The 17,899-nt window shown below is 35.3% G+C and overlaps 1 protein-coding gene across 2 annotated transcripts; it reads left to right on the forward strand.

Annotated features, from left to right (window-relative positions):
- Positions 1–12,512: 12,512 nt before the first annotated feature.
- On the forward strand, positions 12,513–16,291 carry LOC130989011 (probable galactinol--sucrose galactosyltransferase 6). 2 transcript variants are annotated; one of them, XM_057913000.1, is made up of 5 exons: positions 12,613–12,837; positions 12,974–14,275; positions 14,346–14,555; positions 14,639–14,773; positions 15,541–16,291. In XM_057913000.1, the coding sequence occupies exons 2-5, from the start codon at positions 13,002–13,004 to the stop codon at positions 16,124–16,126; spliced, it is 2,205 nt and encodes a 734-aa protein (XP_057768983.1). In that variant the 5' UTR covers positions 12,613–12,837; positions 12,974–13,001; the 3' UTR covers positions 16,127–16,291. The 2 variants fall into 2 exon arrangements, with proteins under 2 accessions (XP_057768979.1, XP_057768983.1); XM_057912996.1 differs by having other exon boundaries at positions 12,513–14,275.
- Positions 16,292–17,899: the final 1,608 nt, after the last annotated feature.

Here is a 17,899-nt window from a genome sequence, read left to right on the forward strand (position 1 = left end):
AAGGGATTTTTTTACTTTTTCTTTTATAAAAAACCTCAATTTAATATTGTGGGTGGCCACAATGTGGTTGGATAGATTTATTGTGATTTGAAATTGCATGTTATTTTTGGGGGAGATCAAAAGACACATGGATTTGGTTAGTAATTTTAAGGACTCATACATATTTATAAAATGAATGCATAGGAACTGTGAAAGAATTTTTGAAAAAAAGTAAAAATTCATTCATGAGGTATATATGATTATATATGTATATATATTGCATGTTTTCGCATGAATGCTTGTTTTTTGGAGGGAAAATTTAGAAGAATATATTCCTAGTTTCCTTTAGTACTAGCATTTGCACTCGTGCAACGCATGAAAAATATTTTTATATTTTATTATATATAAAATTGATTATCATTTGATTATTATATAAAATATCTAAATATAATTAAAAATACTAAAGGATAATTAATATTAATAAAAAATGATATTGTGAAAAAAGAAAACAATATAAGTTAAAAGATAATTGAAAAAAAATAGATTTATTCAAAAAAAAAAGAGGAGAGAGGAGAGAGAATTTTCTTAAGTTTTAATCTTTAAATAAATATAATTTTTATATTTTCAATCCAATATTTACATAACATATATCAAATTAAAACTCTTGTCATGATCTTTAATTTGATATGCATATCAAATATTTTATAATTCGTCGAATTTCACAATTTTTAAAAGGGGTAATTGCCTGTAAATTCGTAACGTTTACAAGGAATTGGTTTTTGCACCTTTTTTTATTTTTCTTCTTTTAAATACTTAACCTTTAGTTTTTGTCTGAAATTTATCCGATCATCGGTTTTGTTCTTACGCCGGCGTCGGAAATGTCACTTTGGCAGCCGGAATAGATGAGATGGCAACCGGAATTGACACCTAAATATAATTTTTACACGTGGCAAAAAAAATTTAAAAAAAAAGAAGAAAATTTCCAACTCATCATCTTCCCCAACCTCATTCATCTCTTCCCCCTTCCCGCCACCCGCCGGCGCCGCCCGCCGCCACCATAAGCCAGCGCCGGCCACCCCTTCCCCCATTCCCAGACCCATTGGCCCTCTCCCAACCCCAGACCCATCGGCCCCTCCCCAAAATCCCCAGATCCCGTCTGTCCCTCCCCCATCCCCAACCCGCCACCGCCCATGCCGCCACCATTGTCGGCACCACCCTACACCGTTCTCACCACATTCGCAAGCACAGACGGCAGCGCACAAAGGGCAACAATTCGTGCCCTAGATCCGCAATTCTCCACCAATTCGCGTCGCCCCTTGCTGCGCCACCACCACCATCGCCACCACCAATACCCCGCGCTTCGCCGCTTCAATTCGGAGAAATTGGGACTGGTGAGATGTGAAGGGAGAGGGGAAAAGTCAGGTGAGAGGGGGAGGGGGTGTAAACACAAATTTTGTATTTCAATTTGATAAAATACAAAATGCGTTACAAAGATAATTTGATAGATTTGAAGATAGATTTATGCGAGTTGCAATCTCTAGTTAATCCTCTGATTCTTCTCTTCCATTTGATTCTTGAACAAACTCGAAGGTTCTTGAAATACTTGTTTTGATGACGCCAATCCAAAGGACTTAAGTCATGATTTTGGATTGAACATTGAACTTGATTTGATTTGAGAACATTCTTAGAATTTGTAAGAATGCCTTGAAGCTTTCGATCTTGGAGATTTGAAGATCTTGATCACTTGAAGATTTGAAGGTTTGATCACTTGAAGATACTTGAAGAATACTTGAAGACTTGATAGAATTCTTGAAGACACTTGAAGAATACTTGAAGCTTTGATAGAATTCTTGAAGACACTTGAAGAATACTTGAAGCTTTGAATAGAATTCTTGAAAACACTTGAAGAATACTTGAAGCTTTGAATAGAATTCTTAGAGATGCTTGAAGCTCTTCAATTCTTGCAAGACTTCACTTGATACTTGATAGAATTCTTTGAACTCCTCAATCTTCCACTTCAACTTGCGATACTAGAGAGGATTCTTTATGCTCTTTGATCTTCCACTCCTTCAAGTCGTGATAATGAGCACCCCAACACCTCTATTTATAGATTTTAGAGATGGGCTTCATGGGCTTTATGAGCTTTGGGCCTTCATGCATGGGCCTTAGGGCCTTAAGTGGCCAATAAGCCCATTAATTCATTTTATTAAATATTAATCATATATATCTATTTAATTAGGAATAAAATCCCATTTAATAAAATAGAAAATATAATTGAATATTTAATTCATGAATTTACACGTGGCACGATTTAATTCGACGACAAATTTAATTGTCTACAGGGGGCGGCGGAGGTCGACGGGATCTGGGGATGGGGGAGGGGAAGGTCGTTGCGGTCTGGGGAGTGGGAGACCGACGAGATCTGGGGAGGGGGAGGCCAGCGAGATCTGGGGAGGGTGAGGCCGGAAGTCGGAGGCTGGTCTGCTGCTCCGCCGCTTGGTCGCGCGCCTTGCTCGTGCACTACCACGAAGTGGAGGCTGGTCTGCTGCTCCGGAGGACGGCGGCGGCGATCGACTTCCTCAGCTGCTCCAGGCGGTGGAGCATTGGTGGTGGTAGCGATGGGTGGCGGCGCCGGCGGTGGTGGAGGTGGCAGGGGGCGGCGCCGGGTGGGGGGAGGGAGAGTTAGGGTTTGGGGTGGGGGAAGGGAGAAAGAACGATTGGAGGGGGGTGATTTTTCTTTTCTTTTCTTTTTTATTTTTTTTTCCACATGTATTTTTTATTTCAATGTTTTTTTAGATTTTTTTGCCACATGTCACAAATGAGCCAAGTGGAGAATTCCGGCTGCCACAGTGTGAATTCCGGCTGCCACAGTGGCATTTCCGGCGCCAGCGTAAGAAAAAACCGATGATCGGATAAATTTCAGACAAAAACTAAATGTTAGGTATTTAAAAGAAGAAAAATAAAAAAAGGTGCAAAAACCAATTCCGTATAAACGTTAGGAATTTATAGGCAATTACCCCTTTTTAAAAAGAATAAAATAGAAAATGAAGTTAAAGAAAAAGAATAAAAAAAGATGCATATCTTATAAATAAACCTTCAATTTTATTCTAACTACAAAATTGCCACTCAATTTTAAAATTGATTTGAAATCAATTTGAAATTAAAAACTCTCTTTTTAATATAGTATAGATGATGTACTGTATAGATTGCAGCGAAAAAAACACAATTTCTACACCTAAATTTTAAATTTAACAATATTTCCCAATTTAATGTAAATTAAACATATCTAACTTCTTAACCAATGCAACCTGATTCTAACACGTATCTAATAGTTTTGATCGAAAAAATGTGACATGTTTAATTTGTCTATGCGTGTGTCATTACATATTACATATTCAAGTGGAAAAGGAAGTCGCTTACAATCAAATTTTGATCGAAAAAAAATTGACATGTTTAATTTGCAAGAAATCAAGGGATTGTGTTAAATTTGACGAGGTTTATCAAATTTCTGTTTTGATTAAAGTGAGGAAATTGTAACTCGTGATAGATATAGAGCGTATCATAGATATATTATGGATGGCTTGACATAAATGTGCATAATTAAAACTCGCGACTTTCTATTTATGAAATTATTTACTCTATCATCTATGAAACTTTTACAAATTTAATTTGCAAAAATAACCTAACTCGACTTGTCTACGGCTGTACGCACAATACTCCCGAATTATCATTAATTTTGTTATTGGAATTTGAAAGTTGGTGGATCTGGTGAAATAATTTCTACATGAGATGAGTATATGCTCAAAATTCAACTTCTCAATCACCTTTTATGAAAAAGTAAGTACAAACAGTGACGGAGGGGGGGGGGGGGCAGTGGGGGCACTGGGCCCCACTGGAAATTTCAAAATAATTACTAGTATAGTAGTATAGTACTATAGTAATATTTATATTTTTAGTTAAATATATGTAGTTTTAATTCTAAAAAAAATCTATTTTTTTCCTTAAAACAATCATAAATTCACAATATTTTTTAATTTAGGTTGATGTTATTTCATATTGTTTGTTATTATTTTTTATTGAAAGAGTAAATTTGAATTTTGAATTATCTATAGTGAACGATCATAAAGAAAATAGTAAATTTTGAATTGTAAATGTAACTTTTTTTTATAATCACCTTGCAATTTACTTTCTATGTTTATTTTACTTTTTAAATTATGTTATGGATTGTTTTGTTTTAGTTTCTTTATTAATAATATTTTTTTAATTATAACTTAATTTTATTATGTATTATTAGATATTATAGTTTTCCTTAATAAAATTCCCATTTAATATTAGATATTATTGCTAATATATTTAAGTAATTAATCCTAGTTCATATCAGTTATTAGCTCAAACCATATGCTAGTTAATTAGTTTTCATTTCTTTTTTGTATATATGTTATTCGTATTTACATTATTAATGAGGATTTAGTATTTCTTTAGTTATGTGAAGTAGCGCGTTAGTGAATGAATCCAATTATTACTTTTATTTTCAGATATCAAGTTATTAATTATTATTAATAGTCCTAAATTTTGTTATGTAAGTTTTTAGGACATATTTTGATTAATCTTAGTACCTCAAATTGAAAGAGATATTTTTGAGTCTACATCGAAAGAGATTTATTTTAAATATTACAATGAAGTTTTTATGTTAATAATTTTAAAATACTAAATGTAAAAAAAATACTATATGTTATAATATAGCAATGCCTAGCTATTAATTTTAAACGATGCATTGTACATAAAATATATTGATAAAAAAAATAATTTTATTTTTAATTTTTTTATATATATATATATTATTTTAAAATTATTATAAATTGGGCCCCCTGAAACAAAATCCTGGCTACGTCACTGAGTACAAACATCGAGATGGTGTATAGAATAACACAATGATACTTTATAGTGTAGAATCAGTCAAGTGTAGTTGATAAATAAATCGATATATGTTCACAGATTATTTCTGTAGTTTAACTTTCTTTCCGTTTTCTGTTGAATAATTGAGGCCAATAATTAAGCCAAAAAAGACAATTATCTAAGCGCACATTACGTGTTTAGTTTTAAACCTTTTAATTTATCAGTGAAGCCACAAAGATACTTTTCCAAACGGCATGTTTAACATTTGGATCTCGTCTACTGTTCCACAAATCTCAGCCGTCCAATCATTGCTGACTCACATTTGAAACATCGGGCCCTGCCACGTCACGCATGTCGTAATACATATTCTAACAAAATGAACATTCATAACTCCCTATCTCTATCCACTCGTAACCAAACCACGTGTGACCTAAATCATTTTCAATAGTCCAAGGGAACACTAAGCGGTGTGATCTCTTGTGTGTGAACAGTAAGGTCTCGAATTTAAACCCCATTACTCTCTTTCCCCAACTCCCCCAAGTAAAGAAAATCATTCTTAATAAGAAAATGAACATTGATAACAATTTTTTAAAGATCGAATAATGTGGATTCAGATATGAGATTTTTGATTTTGGATATTAGTTAATGATAGTACGTACCTATTTTTTCTATCTTTTCGATGATAATACTGTTAGAAATTTTGTGTATTGTGTACTTTGAGCTTAAATTGAATTATATTTTTGAAGAAAATATTTGTAGGTGTTCGCGTCATTTTTACAAGAAATCCGACTCGTTTGGATAGTTTGAGCTTAAATTGAATTATATTTTTGAATAAACTATATTTTAGAATATTACTTATATAAAGTTATTACTTTTTCCGTCCCAATAAAAATTGCCCCTTTCTTTTGGATACGAAGATTAAAAAATTAATTATTATGTTTTAATTGGGTGTGGTCCACCAAAATTAAGGAATTAATTAAGGCAAAAAAAAAAAATCTTCTACGTTTCTTCTTCTCACTGGTTGGGCGCTTCTTCTTTTTCTTCTTCTCACCTTCTTCTCCGGCGACAGCGGCGACAGGGACAATCCCAAAACCAGACACCCACAAGGTGCATCCATCACCTCTCTTTCCCTCCGAAGCTCTCGACCCCAAAACCAGACACCAATTTCGATAGGGCGTCGATTTTGGCCAGCATTTTGTCATACAAATCCTCCATCTCCACCGTGTATGCCGCCTCTGAGCCCATCAGTTTACCCAGCCGCCCAATTTCAAACCCTACCCGCGCACAGATCCAGCTACTTTTGATTCCTTAATTGATCCCTTTTTTCGGCCAAGCTCTCGTCGATTTCGTCCTCCACCATCGCGTTCGGACCCCTCAATTCGCAATTTTCAAGGAAGGAATCGTATTGCGATCGAAATGAGGGCCCGATGTTGACAATCGACAAGCTCTTGGGCTCGAATGAGCTGCCTCTGTACCGAAGCGCCTTGTATTCGTGCGTGTGGATCAGCTGATACTGAAGCAGCGTGGTGACGAGGAGGAAGATAGATGGGAGGAGAGAGAGGGTGGAGTTTTGGTGGGTGATGGCGAGGGAGGGGGAGGAGGGGAAGAGAGAGAGATAGAGCATGGGGGTGGCGAGAGAGAGATAGCAGAGGCCGGTGTTGCTGTCATCAGGGTGGGGGGGTTTGAGTGTGTGTTTTGTGTTTTTTTTGTGTGTGCGCGTTTATTTAATTAGGGTTTAGGCTTAGATAGAAATTTTAATTAGATTAATTAATTAGGCTGAACTAAAGTAAATATTTTCAGTTTAAGAAAGTGACCATTTTTAGTGGGACATACGAAAATGGAAAGGTGACCATTTTTATTGGGACGGAGAGAGTAATATTTTGTTTTAAAAAAAATATTTTTTATTCCAAAAAATACTTTTTATATTTTGAGTAAAAAATGAAATAATAATAATAATAATAATAATAATAATAATAATAATAATAATAATAATAATAATAATAATGTATGTTTCATACAAATATACATGTCAAAACTTAAATTTAGAAGGATTAAGAATGGAATGGAATGGCTAATACCATGGTATGTGGAAGGAATGGTGATTCTCATGGATGTAGGAATGATGATTCCAAATGAAATGATGATTCCTACAAAGAAAACATACCAAGCAAAATAATGAAATTAAGGTAGAAATCGTCATTCCATTACTACCTCCATTGCATCATACCAATCACCTCCTTAAGAGTTCACTGTGTTAGTAGTTTGTAGTTGAAAAATGAATTAAAAATCGAACATGTTTGAAGGAGAAGGGATCCGAAAAAGTTCAAATGTCATATGTACACGCGATCGCATGCAAGGATCGCGCGAAAGGAGAGAGCGCAACCATGTGCAAATTTCAGAGATTTCAGCACGACCGTGGTGGAAAGACGCGCGGCCGCGTGCCATCCTATTCCTCACATGGATGGGAAACTTTGGGAGTAGGCCTTTGTGGCTCGACATTTTTGAAGATTTTTGAGATCTACTTGGATTCATCAATATTTTTTACTGTAACCTATAAATATTCCCTGAAAGTTTTATGAAATGGTTCATAGCTTTTATTTTTTGCTTTTTACCTTGTAGAGCTTGAGACACGAGAAAAGAAGAGAAGATCCGCGGATTCAAATCTAGAGATAGCGAGATTCCATGAATTTTTCAACGGTTTTTATTCTTTAATATGCTTTTGTTTTCCGTTGATTTTAATTTACTAGTTTACATATCTATGTGTGGCTAGTAACTTTTATCTTAGAGTTAGAAAGCAGCCAATTCATAGATTTTGTAACATAGTTTGAATGATTGATCTAGACAATAGCATGATTTATTGTGTTAATATAATAAATTAATACTTGAATGGAACATGAAACATAATTTTCAATATTAGCTGGGATGGCTTGAGATTATCTAGTTTGCATATAATCTTATGATTTGTTAGGAGTTTGTTAGCATGTTTAAGTACAATATGAAGACAATAGTCTTGCATGTAATGTATTGTTTATTCGCTACGAGAATATGTTTAAACTTCATTTGTGATTGTCTTATAAAGAATTGAATTCAAGAATATTAATAATTGACCTGAAACTGTTTGATTTCCTGAATTTGTTAAAACCAAAGCTTTATGTTATTTTCTCATTTGTTTGATTTATTTGCATGTTTTAAGTTATAAAATAAACTTCAAATTCTATTGTATAAGATTGAGGATTATAGTTCATCGTAGTATTTTTAATCTCTGTGGAATACGACATTGCTCGTTGTTATACACAATTGCACCTGTATACTCGCGACGTGCTAAAATATTAGCAAACAATTACTCTATCATTAGGCCAACGTATACACCCTTATATATATACATAGATACAAATTTCTTAGCTTTAGATAGTATATGCTCTCTCCGTCCACAAAGATTGTGTGTTTTCATTTTTTAGAAACCTCCTTTATACTTTAAACCTCATTCACACTCAATATTTACTAAATACTCACTCTTTACTTTTACAATTTGGTGGGTCCAAACTACCCTTTAACACTAAAATTACATCTTCCAATTTTTTTTATTAAAATCCGTGCCCTTCACTCCACCACACACTCTTTGTGGATGGAGGGAGTAGATCACAATCTCATCTATACATTTTAAATATTTGATGATTGAGAATTTTTCGTATTTTTAACGCATTGTTAGGATGCATAATATTAAATACAAAAGTGCATGATGCTAATTATAAAAGTGCATAATGGTAAACCTTCTAATGCATATAAAATTTATAAAGAATTACTCCCTACGTTCCATAAGAATGTATCACTTTTTTTACTTTCGTTTTTCCCATAAGAATGTATCACATCTATGTTGGGATATGACCCCATTTTTTTCTTTTTAACCACGATTACTCATTTCTACATGGTGTGACTCTTTGTCCATTCAATATATTATCTTCAAAATATTTCTTAAAACTTGTGTCATCCCCCAAGTGATACATTTTTATTGGATGAAGGGAGTATAAGTTATCAGAAAATGACCTCAAAATATATAAATAATTCTTTTTCTAAGTTACTGAAGTGATCTCTTCCTATTTTTGCAGAATTTTATTATGAAATTAGAGTATATCCATAATTTTTAGGGTAACTGATTGAGATTTTTTTTCTTATTCGATATTTGTGATTGGATTGTATATATTTGGTAAGAGAAATAATATTATCTTTCAAGAATAATACTCCCTATCGCTTCAAAATAAAATAAAATAATAATAATAATAATAATAATAATAATAATAATAATAATAATAATAATAATAATAATAATAATAATAATAATAATACCCATGTCCCCTAAATATATACAAATTAAGAATATTTTGACATAAATTTTAGTAATAAATAGTTATCGAGTGCATTGATAGTGAAAAAAGAGTATCATATTTGGGGTAATGTTAAATTGATTACTAACAAATAAGTATAAGTTATAACTTATAAGAGTAAAATTGCCAAAATTATGTGTGGAGTAGTATCAAAAAATAAAAGTGAATATATTTGGGGGACGTACTAAAAAGAAAATATATGCATAATTTTAAGGAACAAATGAAGTGAAAAATTAAAAGTTTTCAATTGAAACATCAGATCGTAGCCCTAATTACTCTTCAGAACAAAAAGAAAGAAGTGAGTTGAGAGGATTCTCGAGCATAGAAAATGATCTAATGATTACAAAAGAGTTGATTGAAGACTCATATTGAGATGAAAATCTCATGTATGATTTTGTAAAGTAACAATAAGGATGACATAAAGTTGTTTGAATACAAAAGTGCATAGTGTCATACACAAAAATACACGGCATTAAAACGCAAAAGTGCAAAAGTCTGGTTTCGTAATTTGTATATTAAAAAGGTTTGTAACTTACGAATCTATGAATTCTATGTAGAATACGTATGAATTCGATGTAAAAACGTACGTATGAATTCAAAAATTAAAAGTTTCACTACTTATGATATTCGAGTTTAGAACCATGATCAATTCATCCAACAAAGCGATGAATCCATCGTATATCTTCATAATCTAAGAACTGCAAATGATTCCTAACTTAAGTTTTATACCACCCCATCACATATATACATATATATGGCGTGGTTTAAATGAGTATCCAAATATATTTCGTATAAAAAAATCATCATCAACCTTTAAATCGTGAAGATCTACGGTAAATTTAGTACTTTGAATAAATAAATTCATAGTTTAGGGTTTGAATCTTATATATGCTGATTTTTTTTTCTTTTTTGAATTCATAAGTTTGTTATTATTTTTTTAATGATTCATAATATGTCATAATAAACTAATAATGCATCATTAATATTTGAACTCATTGAACTTTTTACTATGTAGGATTGTCAACTGTAAAATTTACTCGAGCAATATTGTGACGGGACAGTATTTAGAATATTAAAAATCGACCATATATATAATATTTTTGTTATAAATTAATGCATTATAATAATATTTTTAACGTCTACAAATCAATAAGTATTTTTTGGATAAATACTATCATGTACACACAACACACATGTTTTTTAGCTTTACTTGATATTTTAATCTAAACTAACGAGTTCAGATCTGCGATATTAAACAAGTTTTAAATTTTTCATTTTTCATTAAAAGATCAACTTGAAAATTTTGGATCTTACACAGCAGTTACACTCGTCTTCTAAATATAATAAAACAAATAAATATGTTTGTATCTACCAGAATTTTATGAATTTAAACTTAACAAAATTTCCCTCGTGTTTTTTTTATTATTATAATTAATGTGTGAGTTCACCTTTCGTAGTACCAAACGACCATACAAAACATGGTGGTCATATTAAATTTGTCCCTTCCAAAAAGCTACCAGACTTTTATTGATCTATCGTTTTCATCATCCAAACCCATCAAAATTAGCTTAATCCGGATTTTGGAATGTGATTCTATTAATAAAAATAAACCAATTAATATATATTGTTACAATTGACGTCATTTTAACTTAATTAGTCACTCATAATTAAGTATGCTTTGTAAGTCAATTTACAATTATGGCAGTCAATTTCTTAAATGAAAAGGTAGAGTTGGGTCCATTCCATTCCACCCCTTATTCTTATAATTGAGTTAACTTTATCATATTGTATTTTTAATCACACTATTTGCACCTTAATGCTTTTATTTGGACCACATCGTTCTTTTTCATTCATGTTTTTTCTTTTATATTTTAGCACAAATGAACTTCCTTGCAATTGTTGTGAATAATACTTTTCATAGAAAATAATACCTAAACTAATCTAACGAATATCATAATCTCTAGTGCAAACTAAGTTGAAAAGAAAAAAGAAAAAAATAGATTGCAATCCATGACATGGGCAGGCAAAATCTTCGTCAACAAACATACAAGGGATCAAGAAAACTAAAATAAGTTGTGCTATTGAGATTCAGTGTACCATACTTTATGTCTTAATTTGTGTCCCATTTTCAATTTTATTTAATTTCTTATATATATTTTCTTCAATTTCAACTTTATATGCTTTAGTTTAATTTTATGATTATTAACTAAGGTTTATTCCATCAATCTAGGGTATATAATTATTTTTTATCATTTAATTTCATTTTTATTAACTAATAAGGGTGTTCCCTCAAAAAAAAAAAAAAACTAATAAGGGTGCGTCCTCTTTGGTTGTAAATTTATCATGGGAAAATGAAGGATAAATAAAATTTCACCCTTTAAATTCTTCATTTCTTTCCCACATTTCCTACTTGACCCTTACGTCCTCATTTACACTACAAAGGAGGGATAATATTATCCCTCCAAAAAATGAAGGATTTAAAGGGTGAAATTTATCCTTCCTTTGTAGTGTAAATGAGGAATGAGTAAGGGTCAAGTAGGAAATTTGGGAAAAGAAAGGAAGGATTTAAAGGGTGAAATTTTGTTTATCCTTCATTTTCCCATGATAAATTTACAACCAAAGATAACACATCCTAATAGGTTGATAAATTCAAAGTCATGGCATATACTTTTTTAAAAATTTAATTTTTTGAAATAAAAATTAAATATAATTCATAGTATTATAATAAATTTTAATTTTATAAAAATATTTTTAAAATAATAGATACAAGCATGAGACACAGTGACACACATAAAATTGCAAATGAGATCCTCTGTCCCACTATTTTGTGTGTACCATCGTGTACCACTCTTAATTTATTATAATTTTTTTATATTTTCTTTAATTTTAATTTATTATGCTTTAATACTATAAAAAGATAATTAACATGAGTTCACTCATCCAATTAGAGTTTATAATTATTTTTTTATATTTATTTGAATTACTAATTGATTATTTGGGTTCATTAATTCAAAGTTAGGGTATATAATTTTTTAAAATTTCAATTTTTAGTGATAAATACTAATTAGAGTTTATAATATAATAATATTTTTTATATTTGTAAAAAATAATTATAGAATAAATAAATTAATAGTGGTACACGATGGTACATACAAAATAATGGACAGAGGATCTCATGTGATAAAATTGTGAAACACGGGAAACTTGTTACTCCATGACGGTGAGAAGTTGGGTAGGTAAAAAATTGTGTCATGTGCGTGGATCTGACGTGGCAAGGCGTTTGACGGTTAGGATATCGAACAAATCGATGCAGAATCCTAATTTCTACCGTTGGATTTAACTCTTCCACCAATCCTAACAAGAAAATCATAACAAAAAGAAGGGGAAAAAGAAAAAAAGAAAAAAAGAAAAGTAGCAGGTGCATTCCACACCAGAACAATCATCATCATCTGCTGCAATGGACATCGGAGCTCACACTCGCTACTATAAATACCCCTCCTTCTCCGCTCTTCTTCTGCATTCCTTCCTCGAGTTTTTCATTTCCTTCATTTTCATTTGCCGTTTCTGTTACTTTGAAGCTGTATGTATATACGTTCTCCTCATTAGTTTCTTGTATATAGCTTAATTTTTCAGTTTTGTGATTAGGTTGAAATCATACTGCGAAACTTGATCTGAGCTTGTGTTTCCATTTCTGAGGAAAATTAATTTGATTTCAGATCATCGGAGAGGAGAAGTAATTAAACGATGACGATCACGCCGGCTGTTCGGATCGCGGAGAGGAAGCTGGTGGTGAAGGAGCGGACGATCCTGAAGGACGTGCCGGAGAATGTGGTGGCGACGTCGAGCGAGGCGGCGGAGGGGGTGTTCCTGGGGGCGGTGTTCGAGGAGGCGAGCAGCCGACACGTGATCTCGCTGGGTACGATCCGCGACGTGCGGTTCCTGGCGTGCTTCCGGTTCAAGCTGTGGTGGATGGCGCAGCGGATGGGCTCGCGCGGGCGCGACATCCCTCTGGAGACGCAGTTCCTCCTGGTGGAGTCCAACGACGTCTACACCGTCTTCCTCCCCCTCATCGACGGCCCCTTCAAGGCCTGCCTCCAGGGCGGCCCCGCCGACAACCTCGACCTCTGCATCGAGAGCGGCGACGCCGACGCCACCGCCTCCTCCTTCACCCACGCCGTCTACATCGGCTCCGGCACCGACCCCTTCGCCACCATACACGAGGCCATCAACGCCGTCAAGCTGCAACTCGGGACCTTCAAGCTGCGCACCGAGAAGAAGCTCCCCGGCATCGTGGACTACTTCGGCTGGTGCACGTGGGACGCCTTCTACCAGGAGGTCACTCAGGAGGGCGTGGAGGCCGGCCTCGAGAGCCTCAAGGCCGGCGGCGCCCCGCCCAAGTTCGTCATCATCGACGACGGCTGGCAGTCCACGGAATCCGACCAGCCAGACAAGGAGAAGGAGAAGGAGAAGGAGAAAGAAAGGGAGCTGGGCGCGCCGAAGCTGCAGCGGCTGACCGGGATCAAGGAAAACGAGAAATTCCAAAAGCAGGATCCGGCGGCGGGGATCAAGAGCATCGTGAAGATCGCCAAGGAGAAGCACGAGCTGAAATACGTGTACGTGTGGCACGCCATCACGGGGTACTGGGGCGGGGTGAGGCCCGGCGTGAAGGAGATGGAGCACTACGATCCCGCGATGCAGTATCCCAAGCTGTGCAAGGGCGTCATGGAGAACGAGCCAGGCTGGAAGACCGACGCCATCGCCATTGAAGGACTAGGCCTCGTCAATCCCAAAAATGTTTACAGGTTCTACAACGAGCTCCACAGCTACTTGAGCGCTGCCGGGATTGACGGCGTCAAAGTTGACGCTCAGTGCATTCTCGAGACGCTCGGCGCCGGCCTCGGAGGCCGCGTCGAGATCACCAAGCAGTATCATCAAGCACTCGACGCCTCCGTCGCCCGCAATTTCCCTGATAATGGATGCATTGCCTGCATGAGCCACAACCTCGAATCGCTTTACTGGTATATTCTTTTCTTTTCTTTTTCTTATTATATCTACTGCTGCTGATGCTGATGCTCATGGAAATTGCAGCTCAAAGCAGACTAGTATAGTGAGAGCGTCCGATGATTTCTACCCGCGAGATCCGGTGTCGCACACCATCCACATCGCCGCCGTGGCCTACAACAGCGTCTTCCTCGGCGAGGTGATGCTCACGGACTGGGACATGTTCCACTCTCTCCACCCGGCGGCCGAGTACCACGGCTCCGCCAGAGCTATAAGCGGCGGGCCTGTCTATGTCAGGTAATTCAGCAATCAATCAATTCTTGCATAGCATACCATATCTTCAACGAGTGGCTAATTAAGAAGCTTCCAAATTGTAACAGTGATGCGCCTGGGAAGCACAACTTCGATCTTCTAAGGAAGCTCGTTTTGCCCGACGGCACCATCCTCCGCGCCCGCCTCCCTGGCCGCCCCACCAAGGACTGCCTCTTCTCCGACCCCGCCCGCGACGGCGTTAGGTCAGTCACCACTTCAAATCATCAATCCCATTAGTTCAAGTAGTGTTGAATATTGTACTATTCGGTATTAATTAATTAATATTCTTTAAAATAGTGTCGTCCATAATTTAACAATAAATCTATGCAGCCAACCACCCACACACTAATATAATAAAGATAATCTTAATTTATTTAATTAATTTTTTTAAATAAAAATAGGATTTAGTTATTTTATTATATTCTCTACATTGTACGTATTTTTTTAGATTTTTTTTGCATTTTTTATTTATTTTTAATAAAAATAAAAAAGTTACCAAAAAATTGCAAAAAAATAATTATAATGTAGAGAATATGATAAAATAACTAAATCTTCTTTTTATTTTAAAAAATAAGTTAAATAAATTAAATTATTTTTTATTTAAGTAAATTGTGGTTAGCCACAATGTGGCTGTTTAGTATTACTCATAATTTAAAGCCTCACTTTGGTGTGGACTAAGAAAGTTGAAAAAAGTGACGTGGATGATATATAAGGGTAGTTGACTAAAGTGATAAAGATGTTGTGAGTGGGTCTACTAATGATAAAGTGTAGTAAATATAAAATATAAAAATGGTAAAGGTGTTTTAAGGTGGGTGCAAGGATAGTAAATATAGGAAAAGCAGAAGACTAAAAAAGTAGAAAAAGCAGAATAAGCTTTAATTTGTAGACAAAAAATTAAGAGCAAGCATAAGCATGTCTTTAAATTGTGGATATGTATGATTGTGAATGATGAATAGTAAATTGGATGCAGCTTGTTGAAGATATGGAACATGAACAAGTACAGCGGAGTGGTGGGAGTGTACAACTGCCAAGGTGCGGCGTGGAACAGCGAGGAGAGGAAGAACACATTCCACAAGACAAACTCGGAGGCTATAACAGGGTACGTTAGAGGCAGCGACGTCCACCTCATAGCAGAGGCCGCCGTCGACGCCGATTGGGACGGCAAAGTAGCCGTCTACGCTCAGCGCAGCGCCACGCTTCTCACTGTGGCCGACAGCGTGGTCTTGCCGGTGTCGCTCAAGGTGCTCGACCACGAGGTCTTCACAGTCACGCCGATTAAGACGCTCTCCTCCGCCGCCTCCTTCGCCCCGCTAGGCCTCATCGACATGTTCAACGGCGGCGGAGCGTTGGAGGGGTTGAAATACGAGGCGGGCGGCGTGTCCATGGAGGTGAAAGGCTGCGGGCGCTTCGGCGCATACTCGTCGGCGAAGCCCAGCAAGTGCAGGGTGGGATCGGATGCGGTTGAGTTCGAATATGAGGCCGCGTCTGGGTTGCTGAGCTTCGAGTTGGCTGAGATGCCTGTTGACAAAGTTCACTGTGTTGAGATTGAGTTATGAATTTGTATTTCTAGGCTATAGAGGCGAGGAATGTTGCATTTTGAGTGGCTTTGTTCTAGATGCCTGCTTCCATTGGCTGTAGACTTGGATAATGATGTAATAGGGAATGGATATCCCATTGGTTATTCTCTCTTTTATTGTCTAATAAAATAGACTTTCTACCAACCACACCTCATTTTCTCTCCCTCTCTTAGAGCATCCGCTTTGGGGGTTCCTTGATAGCCTACTTGATAGTGTTTGTGTTATTGAGTAGGTAATGCTGCATTGGGGTTCCTTGATAGCCTACTTGATAATATTAGTTTTGATTTTATGTTTTTCATTTAAATTTTATTGCATAATTTAAATAGCATATTTTTGTAATAGTTAAATACTGGATTAAACATAAATTTTAAAATTACTTAAAACATAAAAAAAAAATACATAAAAATTAGAACCGAAAGTTGAAACACGTGGGTTTATAAACCCAAAGGACATATACTGAGATTTGGATCATGTGGACTGGCCAGGTCCAACATAATCACTCCCCAGTTACACGGGAAATTTTCCAATTTTTCCTTTTTTTTTTTTAATTGGGCGCGTGCAATGCACGCGCCATCCATTCTCCCCTATCGAGCATACCCGATAACTCGGGTACTCCTCGAGGAGCTCCCCCCGCATCGCCCTCCTCGACCGGCTCCCTCTCCTCGAGTACCCGCATTGCGGGTGCTCTTAGAATCTTCAAATAATGATTTATTTTGTGGATCCCTTGATTAAAATAAATGGTAATTTACCTCTAAATGCATCAAGTTTGGGTTTTTTAAAAAAAAATTGTTCACGAACTTTTTTGTTTCCTGAATGAGAATATATTTTTTAATTTTTCTGATTTGACACATCATTTCTTTTTCCAAATCCAAGGAAATTCAAGTATGTCCAAATCGCCAAGGAAAAAAAAGGGCACAATATGGAAACGCACCAAAACGTTATTGTGTATAACTAAATATGGGTTTGAAACACATAAATTATTAGTTTGTGAGGAATTGGGGCAGATTTCACGTTAGTTCAAGAAAGGAGCATATTTCAAGAGCATCGTCGAACTTGTCAAAAATGATTTATATCGCGGCAACAAATTTCTGAGGAGGTATCATCAGTAAAGAGAGCTCCGTAGCCCACTCTGCAGCGCATGCATAAAAGTGTTAAGACCATCATCGATGGTACCTAAAGTCGCTTCTTCAATTTGAAATACATATTTAATTATAAACGATAACGTTTTGGTGTGTTCCAATATTGTGTCGTTTTCTCATCAACAATTTGGCCACATGGAACTTTTCGATTGCCAAAAGAATAAATATATTTGTTGTTTCGCTTCACTTTTCAACTAAAAGAAGAAGAATTACATCAAAAATAAAAAAATACTGTAACTATATATTAATTCACTAAATATACATTAAAAATCTATCTTTGACTTTATATTAACCATAAAAAGAATATTTTTTTATATTTTTTTATATTAGTTAATTACTATATCTTGTGAAATTTACTACAATTATTCAACTCTAATAATTTATTAATGTTAAGTTCACCGATTGTGTGCAATGCACACACGCTCTGGTAAAAAATAATGTATTTTAATTAGGTTAATGATCAATAACACGTACAATGTACGTACTTTCTGCTAATACTTTCATAAACAAATAATCGATTATAAATTTAGTTGTCGATAAGCTTTGTTTATACTTCTATAAACAAATAATCGACTATAGATTTTGTTTTCTTTATGTGGCGATCATAGAGGAG

This window comes from Salvia miltiorrhiza, chromosome 1 (assembly GCF_028751815.1).
Source record: "Salvia miltiorrhiza cultivar Shanhuang (shh) chromosome 1, IMPLAD_Smil_shh, whole genome shotgun sequence".
NCBI lineage: Eukaryota > Viridiplantae > Streptophyta > Magnoliopsida > Lamiales > Lamiaceae > Salvia > Salvia miltiorrhiza.